General features: G+C 44.4%; 1 protein-coding gene across 1 annotated transcript in view; it reads left to right on the top strand.

Annotated features, from left to right (window-relative positions):
• Window positions 1-15,233, top strand: part of CACNA1E (calcium voltage-gated channel subunit alpha1 E) — a 477,487-nt gene that overhangs the window by 339,048 nt on the left and 123,206 nt on the right. Inside the window, exons 14-19 of the mRNA XM_081866509.1 lie at window positions 4,023-4,135; window positions 5,362-5,474; window positions 5,832-5,963; window positions 7,068-7,140; window positions 10,820-10,937; window positions 12,119-12,186. Coding sequence (XP_081722635.1) covers window positions 4,023-4,135; window positions 5,362-5,474; window positions 5,832-5,963; window positions 7,068-7,140; window positions 10,820-10,937; window positions 12,119-12,186 — 617 coding nt within the window. The remainder of the gene's footprint in view (window positions 1-4,022; window positions 4,136-5,361; window positions 5,475-5,831; window positions 5,964-7,067; window positions 7,141-10,819; window positions 10,938-12,118; window positions 12,187-15,233) is intronic.

Below are 15,233 nucleotides of genomic sequence, written 5' to 3'. Positions count from 1 at the left end.
GGGGTTCTGTGTCATTGATGCCTCGCTAATGCGGCAGCAGCAGAAAGTGGAAGAACAAACCCTTCCCCAGAGCCGAATGCATGTGTAAGCAAGGGCATGTTTCTTCCAGGAAAACTCAGGCACAGGGCCAGTGTGGTGTAGTGGTTAAGAGCGGTGGACTCGTAAACTGGTGAACCGGGTTCGCTTCCCCGCTCCTCCACATGCAGCTGCTGGGTGACCTTGGGCCAGTCACACTTCTCTGAAGTATCTCAGCCCCACTCACCTCACAGGGTGTTTGTTGTAGGGGAGGAAGGGAAAGGAGAATGTTAGCCGCTTTGAGACTCCTTCGAGTAGTGATAAAGTGGGATGTCAAATCCAAACAACAACAACAACAACAACAACTCCTCCTCCTCTTCTTCTTCTTCTTCTTCTTCTTCTTCTTCTTCTTCTTCTTCCCTTCTTGGTTCCATCTCTTCAAGGAACTGGCGGCTCCCAACCAGTCTTGGCTGCTTGTGGTGCCTGATCCTGTTCCGACACAGGTTTCAATCAGAAATATACCCCAGTGAAGTTGTTTTGTTCAAATACGCTTCAGGTTACAGACGCTTCAGGTTACAGGCTCCGCTAACCCAGAAATAGTACCTCAGGTTAAGAACTTTGCTTCAGGATGAGAACAGAAATCGTGCTCCGGCAGCGGCGACAGCAGGAGGCCCCATTAGCTAAAGTGGTCCTTCAGGTTAAGAACAGTTTCAGGTTAAGTACAGACCTCTGGAACGAATTAGGTACTTAACCCGAGGTACCACTGTATTTGATAGTTAGCATGCACCGCAGTGGTGAGTGTCAAAAAGCACTGGCTGCTTTCAGAGATTTTTTTGACATGATGTAAATGTATTCACATTGTTGTTTTGGCACGTTCGTTTCTTTAGCTGCTCCTTCTGTGCACCATGTTTTCTTCTTTCCCCTCACTGCCCTCAACCGCATTTACTCTCACTGCTGTTAATGTGAGTGGTTTTGTGGATGATGTCATGATGCATCTTCTGGTGTGGTGGACGCATCATGGATGCCTCAAAACCAAAACATGTGGGCCAGCATGGTGCCCAGAGGAAGCAGCAACCAGGAGAATGAAGGGATGCTGAGACAATGTGAATGCTTGGCGAAGTTAAGTTGTTTTCTTCTTTTGGTTAATTTGGCAGCATGGAATGCGATTGTTTCCGAGCTAGTATTCGAAACTGGCGAATATTCAGCACAAATCTGCTCACTAATGAAAGAGTGTTAGACTCTTTATATTTTCTGAGAATCCTCCGGAAAAATAATCTCTCAAAGGAACTGTTGATGGCATTCTACCATTGTACTGTTGAGAGTGTATTAACTTATCGTCTCTGTGTGTGGTTTGGGAACTGCATGGTCAGGGGAAAAAACAATGTTGTCCAGGGTTGTAAAGACTGCGGAGAGAATAACTGGGTGCACTCTTCCCACCTTGGATCAAATCTATGCTTCCAGGTGTCATAAGAAAGCTGCAGAGATAGCGCAGGATAATACGCACCCCGGAAATGATCTCTTTCAGCTTCTGCCTTCTGGAAGAAGGTACAGGGTTATAAAGACTAGGACTAGCTGCCTGAGAAACAGGTTTTATCCAAATGCGATTATGGTTTTAAACGCAGTGTAAGGTAGTCTCTGTGGGAGTATATTGTATTTAATTATGGGGTATCAGAGTTTTTAGGGGGTTAACCAGGCTGGGATAGCTGGGATAGCAGGCTTGTTGGTTTTTGAATGTCTGATGTAGATTTTTTTCAGTTTCGTTGTTCTGTATGGGACAATGACAATAGAGATTATCATATCGACTTGAGCCCTATGCACACAATATATTTTCTGCAGGTCAGAAGCCACTCCACTGTGCCTCTCACTTGCAAGATCTTCTCTGTGGTGTTCCAGTTTTGCCCACATTAGACAGAAATAGGTGTGCTGTCGTCGTTTTATTTATAATTGTTCTCATGCATAAAGGGCAGCACTGACGGTACGCAGAAACAAAAATCTCAAAGTCTACAAATTAAATACAAAATATAATAGGTAAAAGGTAAAGGACCCCTGCACGGTTAAGTCCAATCAAAGGTGATTCTTCTCACTTTCAAGCCAAAGGAGCTGGCGTTTGTCTACAGACAGCTTTCCAGGTCATGTGGCCAGCATGGCTAAACCATTTCTAGTGCAATGGAGCACTGTGACGGAAACCAGAGTGCATGGAAACACTGTTAACTTTCCCGCCGCAGCGGTACCTATTTATCTACTTGCACTGGTGTGCTTTTGAACTGCTAGGTTGGCAGGAGCTGGGACAGAGCAATGGGAGCTCACCCTGTTGCAGGGATTCGAACCGCCAACCTTCCGATTAGCAAGCGCAAGAGGTTAGAATACAGCGCTACCCACTCCCACAAAATACAATATATGACCACAAAACCATTATGGAGGGGGTTCAAATGATACAGCATCTCTCACATAAATATCTTGTCTAAATCTTACTTTATGATTCTAAGTGTACTCTAATCATTTGTCTAAGACATCACCCTGACATACCCTTCTTGCCACTTCTGGAAATGCCTCCTATTCTCTATTATCCATTTTGCATCAAATAAAGTCCCACCATACAGCACTAAAATCCTGTGGGTGTGCTTTTCATTGTATCAAACCTGAGGATAAAGTGTTCTCTCTCTCTCTCTGATATTGCTATACGCCATGTGTTTCCACGCCAAATCTTCAAAGACACATTATCCAGGTTTTTCAATTGTGGTGCTATTGTTTTTCTAGCTGCCAACAAAAAAAGCTTCATCAGAATCTTATGTTCTTATTAGATCCTATAAATATTGATAAGATTTCCAGACAAGATTCTGTATGTATGTTGGTGCAAAGAACAAAACATATTTTATAAGGGAAAGGTAGTAAAAATGTTATCAGCTGCCTGAGCGTATCCTGAATCTATATCTTCTCCCAGTCTGGCTGATGGTACGAAATTGGCTATTAATTTAATCACATTTATTTAAACCCCTCCACAGTGAAGCCTGAAACGACAGTAAACTTTCTTCTGTGGTATTATGTAGATGAATGTTTGAAGCTTTTATGTTGTTTTAGTTTTATATCAGTTTCAATTTTAGTGTTATATTTTTGTGTTGTTTGGGGTTTACTTTTCATTTTTTAAAACCCCCAGCAACTGGTAAGCACAATATTGCTGGCCACCATTTTTTAAAATGGTGTGGGGGGGGGGAGTTGTTGGTTCTGAGCCCAGAAGAAAGGACCATTAGTGGTGTGACAACTGTCAGGCTCCCCCAGGCACAAGCACTGCAGCAACCTCTTTAATTGCTACAAGTTTGGCCAGGCCGATCAAAACATTGTTTAGAAAGCCCTCACAAAAAGCTGTTGTTGTATAGAATAGCAGGCTGAAGAAATAGCAGAACTGACAAGGAGTTTTCCTGGGGAACTGAAGTCCCCAAATTTTGCTTCCAGCTTTTCGACCAATTCACACCATCAAACTAATCTCTTGAAGAAAGGTCAGGCTAAGGATGGTCCAACCTCAACCTCATATGGTCTATTCTTATTTTATTTTATGGAGCCTGTGTGGTTTCACCAAAGCATTTTAACTGTGGTAAAGAGCTCTCCGCAGAAGGCATGATCTGTATTAAGTGATCCTGAATGTGCACCATGGTTAGGAAGGAACCTAAGAAGCATCTGGTTGGGTCAAAGGTCCAACATTCTTCTCAAGACTTCCCCAGCAGGTACCAGGTGGTCAACTAGAAATTGGTCTGTAGTCTTTCTGCCCCACGTAGGGAAGTTGCCTATTTCTATTCTCACCACCACATTTTCCTTAGAAGCTGCAGCTACAAAGATGGCAACCAAGTCCTGCTCCTGTGGCCTGGTTCATGTTGTGTGCCTGCATGGGGAGAAATTTCTAAGCATGAACCAGCTCTGGGTGGGTTCATCATGCAGTGCTGTGAAGTTTTGTTGCAATAGTGGATGGAGAGAAGCAGAGATTGAATGACCACAGCTTAATTTCTTTCTTTCAGACTATGCAGAGTTTATATTTCTGGGCCTCTTCCTCCTAGAGATGTCCTTGAAGATGTACGGGATGGGGCCCCGACTTTATTTCCATTCTTCTTTCAACTGCTTTGACTGTGGGGTAAGCACTGCGCAGATAAGAAGCAGAACAGAACAAGTGCGAATGGCAGAGCGGGGTAGAAGATTCTCTGGGGAACTGCACTGATGTGTAGAAGATCCTGGAAGGGGAGAGGGGGTGGAAACGTGGTGTTATTGTAACACCTCCAAGAGCCAAATTACCATCTTGTCAGTGCAGGAATTGGCGGAGGAATTATAGTCATTTGAATGAAACAGATTGTTCATTCATATATTCACTTCATGGAGTCCACAAACATGTCATTTCTTCCAGCTCACTTTTTTTAAAAAAAATATTTTTATTAAACAATTTCAACATAACAATTTATCAATCCAAAAATTCGATTTCATTATTTTCCCCCTTTCCCCCTCCCTCCCCCTCCCCCCCGGACTTTCCTCAGTTCCCCTCTCTGGTTTTTTGCACATATTGTTCTCTGCATATTATAAAATTGAGCATATCCTTGCCTTGTCTATCATATATTCAACTAATAAATTTGTGGATATTTATTCAAAACCTGCCAAGGAGTCCAAGTCATTTTGTTGTCTTTCTAAGTAGTTTGTAAAAAGTTCCCACTCTTCCTTAAAGCCATGATTGTCCTTGTCACACAGTTTATATGTCAACTTGGCCAATTCCGCATAGCTCATCAATTTTTCTTGCCACTGTTCTTTCGTTGGGATTTCCTCGTTCTTCCATCCTTGTTCTAACAAGACTCTTGCCGCTGTTGTAGCATACATAAATAGATTTTTTATTTTTCTTGGCAGGTCTTGTCTTACAATCCCTAACAAAAATGCTTCTGGTTCTTTTGCAAATATCATTTTAAACATTTTTTTCAATTCGTTATATATCATTTCCCAATATTTTTTTACTTCTCTACATTCCCATCACATATGATAAAAACTACCTTCTTTTTCTTTACATTTCCAGCAAATATTTGACCGGGTTTTGTACATTTTTGCTATTTGTACTGGTGTGATATAGCATCTGTACATCATCTTCATATAATTTTCTTTCAAAAGAGAACAATCTGTAAATTTCAGATTTACTTTCCACAATTTTTCCCAGTCCAGCTCACTTTTTAAAGTCTCTTGTCAGAGCGACTTTGCCCTTCTGGGATCGCTGAGAGAGGATAGCTGAGAAGGTGGTTGAGATGTTGGGTGGATTTGCTCATTTACGTCTTTCCATTCATAGGTGATTCAATTGCTTGTTTCTTCTGTATGTGTTTGATGACTCAGGTCACAGTGGGAAGCATCTTTGAAGTGGTTTGGACGATCTTCAGACCTGGAACCTCTTTTGGGATTAGCGTCTTACGAGCCCTGAGACTTCTAAGGATATTTAAAATCACAAAGTGAGTGAAACAAACGAGCTGATCCCTGTTTTTTCTCCTAACATGTTCCCTGAGCAAATGTCACCCCCACTTTTCCTTGTGTCACCCTGTTGTTCCTCCTTGTTCCATCGACAACCCAGTTTCCCCGTCCCATTTGTAACCTGTACTATTGATAGCATTTAATTCACCTGGCTAAGTAGCTAAACAAAGCTAAATAAAGAAAAATAAATTGGACAACACTGATCAAATAATGGAAACTCCCCTTCTGCCCCAACACACAGGCATGCACACACCTGCTGGCTAACAAAAGCCAGCCCAAGTTGAAAGAGCATTGCAATGCTTTAGGAAGCATGCTACAGTAACATCTGGATTTTCCAGGTATTGGGCTTCCTTGAGGAATTTGGTGGTCTCACTGATGAGTTCTATGAAGTCTATTATCAGCCTCCTCTTCCTCCTTTTCCTCTTCATTGTAGTCTTTGCCCTGCTTGGGATGCAGCTCTTTGGTGGCAGGTAAGTAGATGGCCGGGCCATGTTTGCTTGTTTTTGAAATGCCGACCAGTATATCAGAATATTTCATAAAGCTGCCTCACTAGCTTTCACCAGATTGTTTATCCATAAAGCTACTTGCTTCTTCTCAAGCACCCTAAGGCAATTGCTTGCTTTATTCCTCCAACTTATAGTGGCCTATTTGTACTCAGTGCTTTTTTTCTGAGGGGACGCCTACCCCTAAACAGTTTGTGAATCTAAGTTTGGCCTCATTGAGGGGCAATATTTCAATATCAGTAGGAAAATGAAAGTACCCCCAAAAAAATTTTTTTATAGAAAAAACAGCACTGTTCCTACTGATTTCTGGAGAGAATTACATGCCTTGGTTACATGCGTTCTCTGGGTCTGTAGGTTTTTGCTGCACAGGCATTGAATTAACTCATCGCTGCAGAATTTGGCTTTCCTAAGAAATGTTCCACCTCGCTTTTTTATTGCCTTCACTCCTGTAGAGAAAGACTTAAAAATATGTAGGCCAGGCATAGGCAAACTCAGCCCTCCAGATGTTTTGGGACTACAATTCCCTGACCTGACCATCCCTGACCACTGGTCCTGTTAGCTAGGGATCATGGGAGTTGTAGTCCCAAAACACCTGGAGGGCCGAGTTTGCCTATGCCTAGTGTAGGCCATGTATCTGATCCCAGGAAAGCAGTGCTAGATCTGGACAGTGCTCTCAGGGACCAGGAGGTTGAACTGAGGGTCTCACACAGATCCCTACTGTTCTCTGTGGCTCCTGTTGCTGAATCTTGTTCGTCTTTTCTACTATTTGCTCTTAACTTTCCCTCCATTCTCTTCTGCCACCTTGTTCCACGTGCAAAAAATACATAGAGAATTATATCGAATCTTGAATCTTGGTTGCAGAATAGAGTATACAAAGTAGATAAACATGTGCAGGAGAGTGGGATGCAGAAATACATACCACTTTCATCATATTTATGTGGAAATTACCAAAATGACAGTAGCAGGAGACGAGATAGAGGGGAAGACAAGGAGGCTGGGTAAATTAATCTGCTGGTGGGCCAGAAGAAAAAGCTTGTTATAGCTTGTTTTTGTTTTTTTACTTCTTTACAGATTTAATTTTATGGATGGGACTCCTTCTGCAAACTTTGACACCTTCCCTGCAGCCATCATGACAGTTTTCCAGGTATAACTCTGGGGGCGAGGAGCCTGCAGCTGAAGAAATGAGCTCAGATGCCTGGGTCCTTTAGTAATGCTTCTGTTTCAGTAGTCTGCTGTGATTCAGGGCAGGTGATAGGAGAGACACGAGGCTGCCTCTGAAAATGGTAATCAAGTTCTCCTCGGCAATGTGTAGCGCAGCTTATTGTGGGGAAATGATGTCCCTGTCAAAATATAAAATCCAATGTTTGCTATATGAGCAAAGGGTTAAGACGCATGGAGTTGCCTGTAAATTCCTAGAGGGCACTTTTGTGAGGCCACATCCTCTGCTTGCCCAGGAAGGAAGGAACATAATCCTTATTAATTCCTCCCACCTGAGAAACACTCTCTTTCTCATCACGCAGCCTTAGGAGGTAAGATGCACTGTCTGTGCTCTTCCAAGCACAGGTGCCATCTTTGATCTGAACCATGTGTTTTGTAATCTAGAAGTACAGTGGTACCTCAGGTTACATACACTTCAGGTTACATACTCTTCAGGTTACAGACTCCGCTAACCCAGAAATAGTGCTTCAGGTTAAGAACTTTGCTTCAGGATGAGAACAGAAATCGTGCTCCAGCGGCGCAACAGCAGCAGGAAGCCCCATTAGCTAAAGTGGTGCTTCAGGTTAAGAACAGTTTCAGGTTAAGAACAGACCTCCAGAACGAATTAAGTACTTAACCTGAAGTACCACTGTATATTTTGCCTGACTTGTTTCACTGCCGTTTTAAGTTGAGGCTGCAGCTTTATGTAAGCAAACAATATTTTTATGTCCTTGCATTAAGGACTTTGATGTTGTTATTTATGCAGAGGGATAAATAAATGGGAAGGTTCTATCTGCCAGAGGCAACCTGGATAATTACAGAAAGCTACAGAAAGTTTGGTCCCAAGTTTCCATGTGAATGTTGCAAAGGATGGTATATTTTTAACTCTGCCAAACTAGATGCTAATTTTACTCAAGTGTGTAAGTGGAAGGATAATTGATAAATAATATATACCATCCTGCCTCTCAAAGCCATCCCAACACTTAGCTCATGTCCTAACATCATTAAATGATGCATTTCCCAGTCCCTACGAGGCAACCACATAGGGACGCGGGTGGCGCTATGGTTAAACCACAGAGCCTAGGACTTGCCAATCAGAAGGTCGGCGGTTCAAATCCCCGCAATGGGGTGAGCTTCCATTGCTTGGTCCCTGTTCCTGCCAACCTAGCAGTTCGAAAGCACGTCAAAGTGCAAGTAGATAAATAGGTACCGCTCTGGCGGGAAGGTAAACGGCGTTTCCGTGCACTGCTCTGGTTTTCCAGAAGTGGCTTAGTCATGCTGGCCACATGACCCGGAAGCTATACACCGGCTCTCTTGGCCAATAAAGCGAGATGAGTGCCGCAACCCCAGAGTCGGTCACGACTGGACCTAATGGTCAGGGGTCCCTTTACCTTTACGAGGCAACCACAGGCAGAGAAATTGTACTACGCATAGAAGAGTAACGTGTAATATCATGTGCACTTTCTGTGGAGAAGGCTGTCTTGCAACCAATCTGGTGGCCCTCACTCATCACTCATCTGTAGAGGTGTGTTGTTCTGTAACAACCCTAAGTGGATGTTTTACACAGGTCAAGAGCAACCCCAGAAAGAACAAAAACTTACTGATGTGTGAGGAGCTCTTTTGAAGCAACCCTGCATACTTAACTTGTGTGAAAAAAAGGTAAAGGTAAAGGACCCCTGACAGTTAAGTCCAGTCACAGGCAACTCTGGGGTTGCGGCGCTCATCTCGCTTTACAGGCCGAGGGAGCCGGTGTTTGTTGACTAAAGCTGCTTCTGGCAAAACCAGAGCAGCGCATGGAAATGCCGTTTACCTTCCCGGGGGAACAGTACCTATTTATCTACTTGCACTTTGACGTGCTTTCGAACTGCTAGGTTGGCAGGAACTGGGACCGAGCAACGGGAGCTCACCCCGTCGCGGGGATTCGAACCTCCAACCTTCTGATTGGCAAGCCCAAGAGGCTCAGTGGTTTAGACCACAGTGCCACCCGCATGTGTAACATTCCTCAAATCTGTCCTGAAATCTTCATATATGGTATGGTTAATGCTACTTCAACCACCTCCTGACCAGAGTAGCCACTCATAATCTCTTGTCATTTCAGAGTACCTCTGTTAAAATAGCCTTTCTTTCACTTCTCTGATCCTGTCACCCATTGACTTCAGTTTCTGCAGTGGCTCCATTTGCTTTGACATTCTCCTTTTCTTTATAACAAAGCTCTCCATGCCTCATTCACTCACCATATTCACATTATTCTATCTCCCCCTAATTCTGTGCTCCATAGAAGCGCCTCTCCTTTCCTTTCCTTGCTCTTTCTTCTGAATCTCCCACAGCACTTACACACCTGGCTGGAACAGCCTAGTCTTCTCTGCTGAGAGGGATGTGTCCTCTCTTTCCCTTTGAATGAATCCTTTCTCTAAAATAACTCCTTGAGCTAAAACTTTCAAGGATCACCACCTTGACATTGCAAAGACTCCTAATGAGAGCGAACTCTTCACTGTCTCTTTCTCAGAGCCAAGGTACACAGCCAACAGAGGGCCCTCAAACCCTCTGGACCATATTTTGAAAGTGTGCCGGAGGACAAGAGAGGGGGTTGTTCAGTTGCACAAGTTGAAGTCTGCTGCGTGAGCAGAACAGTAGAACTGGATATAAACCGGGCTGGACTTTGGTAATCTTCAGTGGTATGGTGCCCTGAGTGAGGCCAAATTTGGTGCCCCAAATGGATCTTCTCAATGATGGATCTTCTCATTTTTGTGTCCCCTTGGCTCAGCACCCTGTGCGGGGGAACCACCTACTGGCATGTACTGGAAACTGTGTTTACTTTTTCTTTTTTATTTGGGAGGACCATTCGGAAATTAGAGTTTCCCCCATCTGCGGCCTGAGGTTGTTCAGTGCAGCTGATTCTGTAGTTTTAGCTCCCAGTATTCTTTTATTATGTCTATGTGTGGTGCTGTGGGTTAAACCACAGAGCCTAGGACTTGCCGATCAGAAGGTCGGCGGTTCGAATCCCCGCGACGGGGTGAGCTCCCGTTGCTCGGTCCCTGCTCCTGCCAACCTAGCAGTTCGAAAGCACGTCAAAGTGCAAGTAGATAAATAGGTACCGCTCCGGCGGAAGGTAAACGGCATTTCCGTGCGCTGCTCTGGTTCTCCAGAAGCGGCTTAGTCATGCTGGCCACATGACCCGGAAGCTGTACGCTGGCTCTCTCAGCCAATAAAGCGAGATGAGCGCCGCAACCCCAGAGTTGGTCACGACTGGACCTAATGGTCAGGGGTCCCTTTACTTTACTTTTTATTCTTTTATTGGGCTTTTCTTTGCCCCCACTTCCAACCCATCTTTTCTAAATTAGGCAGTAAGACAGTAAGGCCTCTGAGGAAGGACTGTACCCCTTTTTACAGTTCTGACTATTCTTTTGCCTTATTGTTATATAAGAAAGGCAGAATTTGGGGCCAAGGAAAAATGGATGGTTGGTTAGATGAAGGAAGGAAAAGGTGCCTTCCTTCTTTATTTCATTCCTTCCTTTTTTCCCTTTGTGTCATTTGTTTCAGTGACTTAGAAGGCTCTCCATAACTGAAACATCCTCTTCTGAAGTGTAAAATAAGGACGTTGTTATAAGAGCTGCTTGTTTGTTTAGATTTTGACAGGGGAAGACTGGAATGAAGTGATGTACAATGGAATTCGCTCCCAAGGTGGCGTCAGCTCAGGAATGTGGTCGTCCATCTACTTCATCATCCTCACACTTTTTGGAAACTGTATCCTTCCTATTGCTCTGCCATGATGGTGGTTCTGATGTGATATTTTGTAAATTTCAGCACCATGGAGAGAAGTAGCCTGAGAACACTTTTGTCAATGTTGCTGCATTTTCTTGGATTTTTAGAGTCAAAGAGGAACTGCATTACCAATCTCTACACCAGGGGTCAGAAACCTTTTTCAGAAGGGTGCCGGTCCACTGTCCCTCAGACCTTGTGGGGGGCCGGACTATATTTTGAAAAAAAATAATGAATGAATTCTTATGCCCCACGAATAACCCAGAGATGCATTTTAAATAAAAGGACACATTCTACTCATGTAAAAACATGCTGATTCCTGCAGGCCGGATCGAGAAGGTGATTGGGCCGGATCCAGCCCCCGGGCCTTAGATTGCCTACCCATGTTCTACAACATGGTTTGTTTGTACCAAAGTGTTGCCATGGTCGGCTGCAAAACAGGAGGGGATGGGAGGAAGAGTTGCAATTTCTCCCCAGGCAATTTTTCTAATCCATTTTTTTTTATCTCCCACTAGGAGAAAAAAAATTCCTTTGTAAAAGTAGCAGGAGAGGCCCAATTTAAAAAATAAGAATACTTGGAGGGGGAGGGTTATGTATTCCCCACCCTCCTCCATTTCCCTTAATCTAGAAGTTGAATTTCAGTTTTTAAAAGCTCTGTGGCGACTGATAATGCATCTCCTGGCATCTTGTCTAGTTTGAATTTTATCTTGACTTGCTGCTTGGCCCAAATGACTGTCCTTTTAGTCATAAGCAGCCTCTCCCCTTCTCTTTGCCATAGTCCTGAGCCTAGGCACCGGAAGACACTTGTAGAAGTGGTCCTGCGTTTGAAATCATAGCCCTTGGGTAGGTGAGGCGGTTATCATTTTTCTGTGGTTGGCAGGATTCCATGCCACACTGACGATATTTGAAGGAAAGATATAAGAGAAAGATCACATGGAATATAACCACATCATTTTGCTAAGTTTCTAGATTGGTACAGTGAGGACACGGAAAACTCCCCTATGATCATGTGAGAGTCCGTCTTTCAACCCGTCCTGGTGCAGTATAGGCCCCTAATATTCGGGGGGGGGTGCGTTCCATTATCCTCTTCCACAAGGCAGGAAAGTCTGCATGATGTCCACCCATCTGGTCTAATCGGATGCTTCATTCACCCTCAACTCTTTTAGATACCCTGCTTAATGTTTTCTTGGCCATTGCTGTGGATAACCTAGCTAATGCGCAGGAGCTGACAAAGGTAAATCTAGACTTCTTTGGAAAAAGCCACTTTAGCTCCATCCAGACTGTAATATGTTCTTAGTGACGCGGATATAATTTTGATGGGACACGATTTGAGCCCCTGCTCACCAGAGCAAAACCACAGAAGATACTGAGTGGCAAGTCCTCACTCTGGAATATGCAAGATTGTTTTTAAAAATACAGACCATTGATCCATCTAGCCCAGCGTTACCTATATTGACTGGCAGCGAGTATTAAAAATGATAATACAGTGGTGCCCCGCAAGATGAACGCCTCGCAAGACGGAAAACCCGCTAGACGAAAGGGTTTTCCGTTTTGGAGGCGCTTCGCAAAACGAATTTCCCTATGGGCTTGCTTCGCAAGACGAAATGTCTTGCGAGTTCCTGCGGGTTTTTCCCCCTTTCCCCCCCTTTTCCTAAGCCGCTAAGCCGCTTATCAGCTGATCCGCTAAAAGCTGCTAAACCGCTAATAGCGCTAATCCGCTAAGCTGTCAATGGGCTTGCTTCGCAAGACAAAAAAACTGCTATACGAAGAGCCTCACGGAACGGATTAATTTCGTCTTGCGAGGCACCACTGTAGATTACCATGGAAAACAACCCAATTAAAAAAGAGAATAAAGATTTTAAAGAGAATAAAGCAGCAAAGATCCCTGTAAACAACACAGTACAAACAAGCAGTTAAAAGCATCCCTAAAGTTCCAAGGGAGAGGTGCCCCCACAAAGGAGGCCCTGTTCCTAGTTTTTTCTCACTGCCTTGAATTCCCAGTACCTATTATTTTCCCTCACTGATTAAATTTCTGTGAGATGTGACTGGCCAATTCTTTCTGCAACCACGGCAAAAGCAACTGACATGCCTGGTTGAGTTTTGTTTTTGATCTCTCAACCTTTCCCTGAGACAGGAGGGCTTGTGGGGCTTGTGCAGGAGAATTTGCCAAGGGATCGTTTCCTTTCAGGGCCAAACCGGGCACAACACCATTCATGAAATGACCATTTCTGCAAATGGCTTTTTAAAAGTAAATTGCTGGGGTGGGGCCCCAAGCCATATGTTGATGCTCCCTAGTGTGGAGGATCGGAGGCTACTGTGGTCCTGAGGACCTCACCAAAGTCTGGAGCCAGTGTGGTGTAGTGGTTAAGAGCAGTAGACTCATAATCTGGTGAACCAGCTTCGCTTCCCTGCTCCTCCGCATGTAGCTGCTGGGTGACCTTGGGCCAGTCACACTTCTCTGAAATCTCTCAGCCCCACTCACCTCACAGAGTGTTTGTTGTGGGGGAGGAAGGGAAAGGAGATTGTTGGCTGCTTTGAGACTCCTTAGGGTAGTGATAAAGCGGGATATCAAATCCAAACTCTTCTTCTTCTGATCTGGATTTTTCCACAATTTTTTTACTTTTTTAAAAGCCTTTCACACAATTGCTAATTGCATGTATGGCATTGCATCTACTTTGGCCCTCAGATTACCTGTTTGGTGGCAACGGTCATTCCGTTTATTACAAAGGTCAGGGTTTATTACAGTCAGTGCTCTGAAAGCACTGTGCCTCAAATGTTATTTGTTTTCCTCCAAATCCTCTGGTATCTGACAGTGGAACAGTTATCATTAACTAACAATTATGAGTTGGGGCCATGCCAAGGAAGGCTTCACTGGGAATTGGTGTGTGACGGTGTTCCAGGAAACCACACGGGTTACAGTGAGCTAGCTAAGCAACCGGGCCGGTTCCTGCTCTCAGAGTGGGAATGGAATGATCCTGTTCCATATCTCCCATTTCCAGCACAGATTCATCAACTTGTACTTCCTGGACTCCTAGCAAGACTCTCCAGTGCAAATGTATCTCTGACATGGCTAATGTGGGTGTAATAGAGCGTAGTAATCAATGGCGTTGTCTAATTTAACTCTGAAGTGGACAAATACGCATCTCCCCAGCAGGAGAGAGAGAGGGCCCCCCACAGTATTTTGTGCCCACGTAATTAATAAAAATGACACCCAGAAGGAAGTGGAAGCAGAATGGTGGTGGTAACTTGCCCAATTCAGAAGTAAGCTGTAAATATACCAGCTGTGGAGAGGGCAGTGTCGTGCCCTCCTTCTGCATTGCTCCAAGAATTATCTTGAGGTGTGTGACTCAGTTCTATCTGCCCTACAGAAATAAGTACTGCTGAGGCAAAGCAGGGCAGGTTTAGTAAAGTTTGGTAGGACCTCAGCTCCTCTAGCGAAGTCAAGGAAAGGAGGCAGGTCAGAGGACAGGCTGGTTGGCTAGGTTGTCTCCCCACCCAGTGATGAGCAGGGCTCCTCTGGTCAGATGGGAAGACAGAGAAGAAGGTGATGGAAGCCAGAAGCAGCTGCCCTAAGCTCTGAGGGGTTTGGGACCCCAAGACTGTGACACTCAGAGGTGTTTGGAAGAAGAGTGGGGTGTAAGTGGGATAAACGATAATAATAACTTCAGAGGTGAAAGTAAATGCAACCTCCTTTCCAGGCCAAATGACAGTGCCCACTCACCCACCCTGTTCCCAGGGAGCAACGCAACTTACAAGAAGCTCCCTGTTCAGATAATTTTTGCTATATGTGTATCCATGAGTGAGCAGGCCTATTTAGGGTCCACTCTGCTCACCCCGAAAAGCAGGAGGGGCTAGAAAAGGTGCCCTAAACAGAGTCTGCCTCCCGTTCCCCCCTGACTGGATTACCATGCCCAGTGGGGTCACCACCCAGTGGTTGTAAAAGACAACTGAAATTTGGAACATGGAATATACAGACTTTGTTGGATAACACAGATAATGAGCGTCCTGAATGGAGAACTGCCATCGTTGCAAGAGAGCTGTGTGCTGAAAATGCTTTTCAGAGCTTAAGAACGGCCCTGCTGGGACAGACCAAAGATCCATCTAGCTCAGCCACTGGTTTCCAACAATGCCCATCCAGTTACTACTGGGAAGCCCAGAATGAGGCATGAAGGCAACAGCTCCTTCCTGCTGTTATACTCACCCACACATGCAATTATCTAGTGATAAGGAACTTTCAGGCCACAAACAGGGAAATATTGTATGTCTATCATTGCAAAAATC

The sequence above is a fragment of the Podarcis erhardii genome (genome assembly GCF_964252035.2).
Source record: "Podarcis erhardii genome assembly, chromosome: 6".
NCBI classification, from domain to species: Eukaryota; Metazoa; Chordata; class Lepidosauria; order Squamata; family Lacertidae; genus Podarcis; species Podarcis erhardii.
The sequence above is the reverse complement of the archived record's forward strand: the minus strand, read 5'-3'. Positions and strand labels throughout refer to the sequence as shown.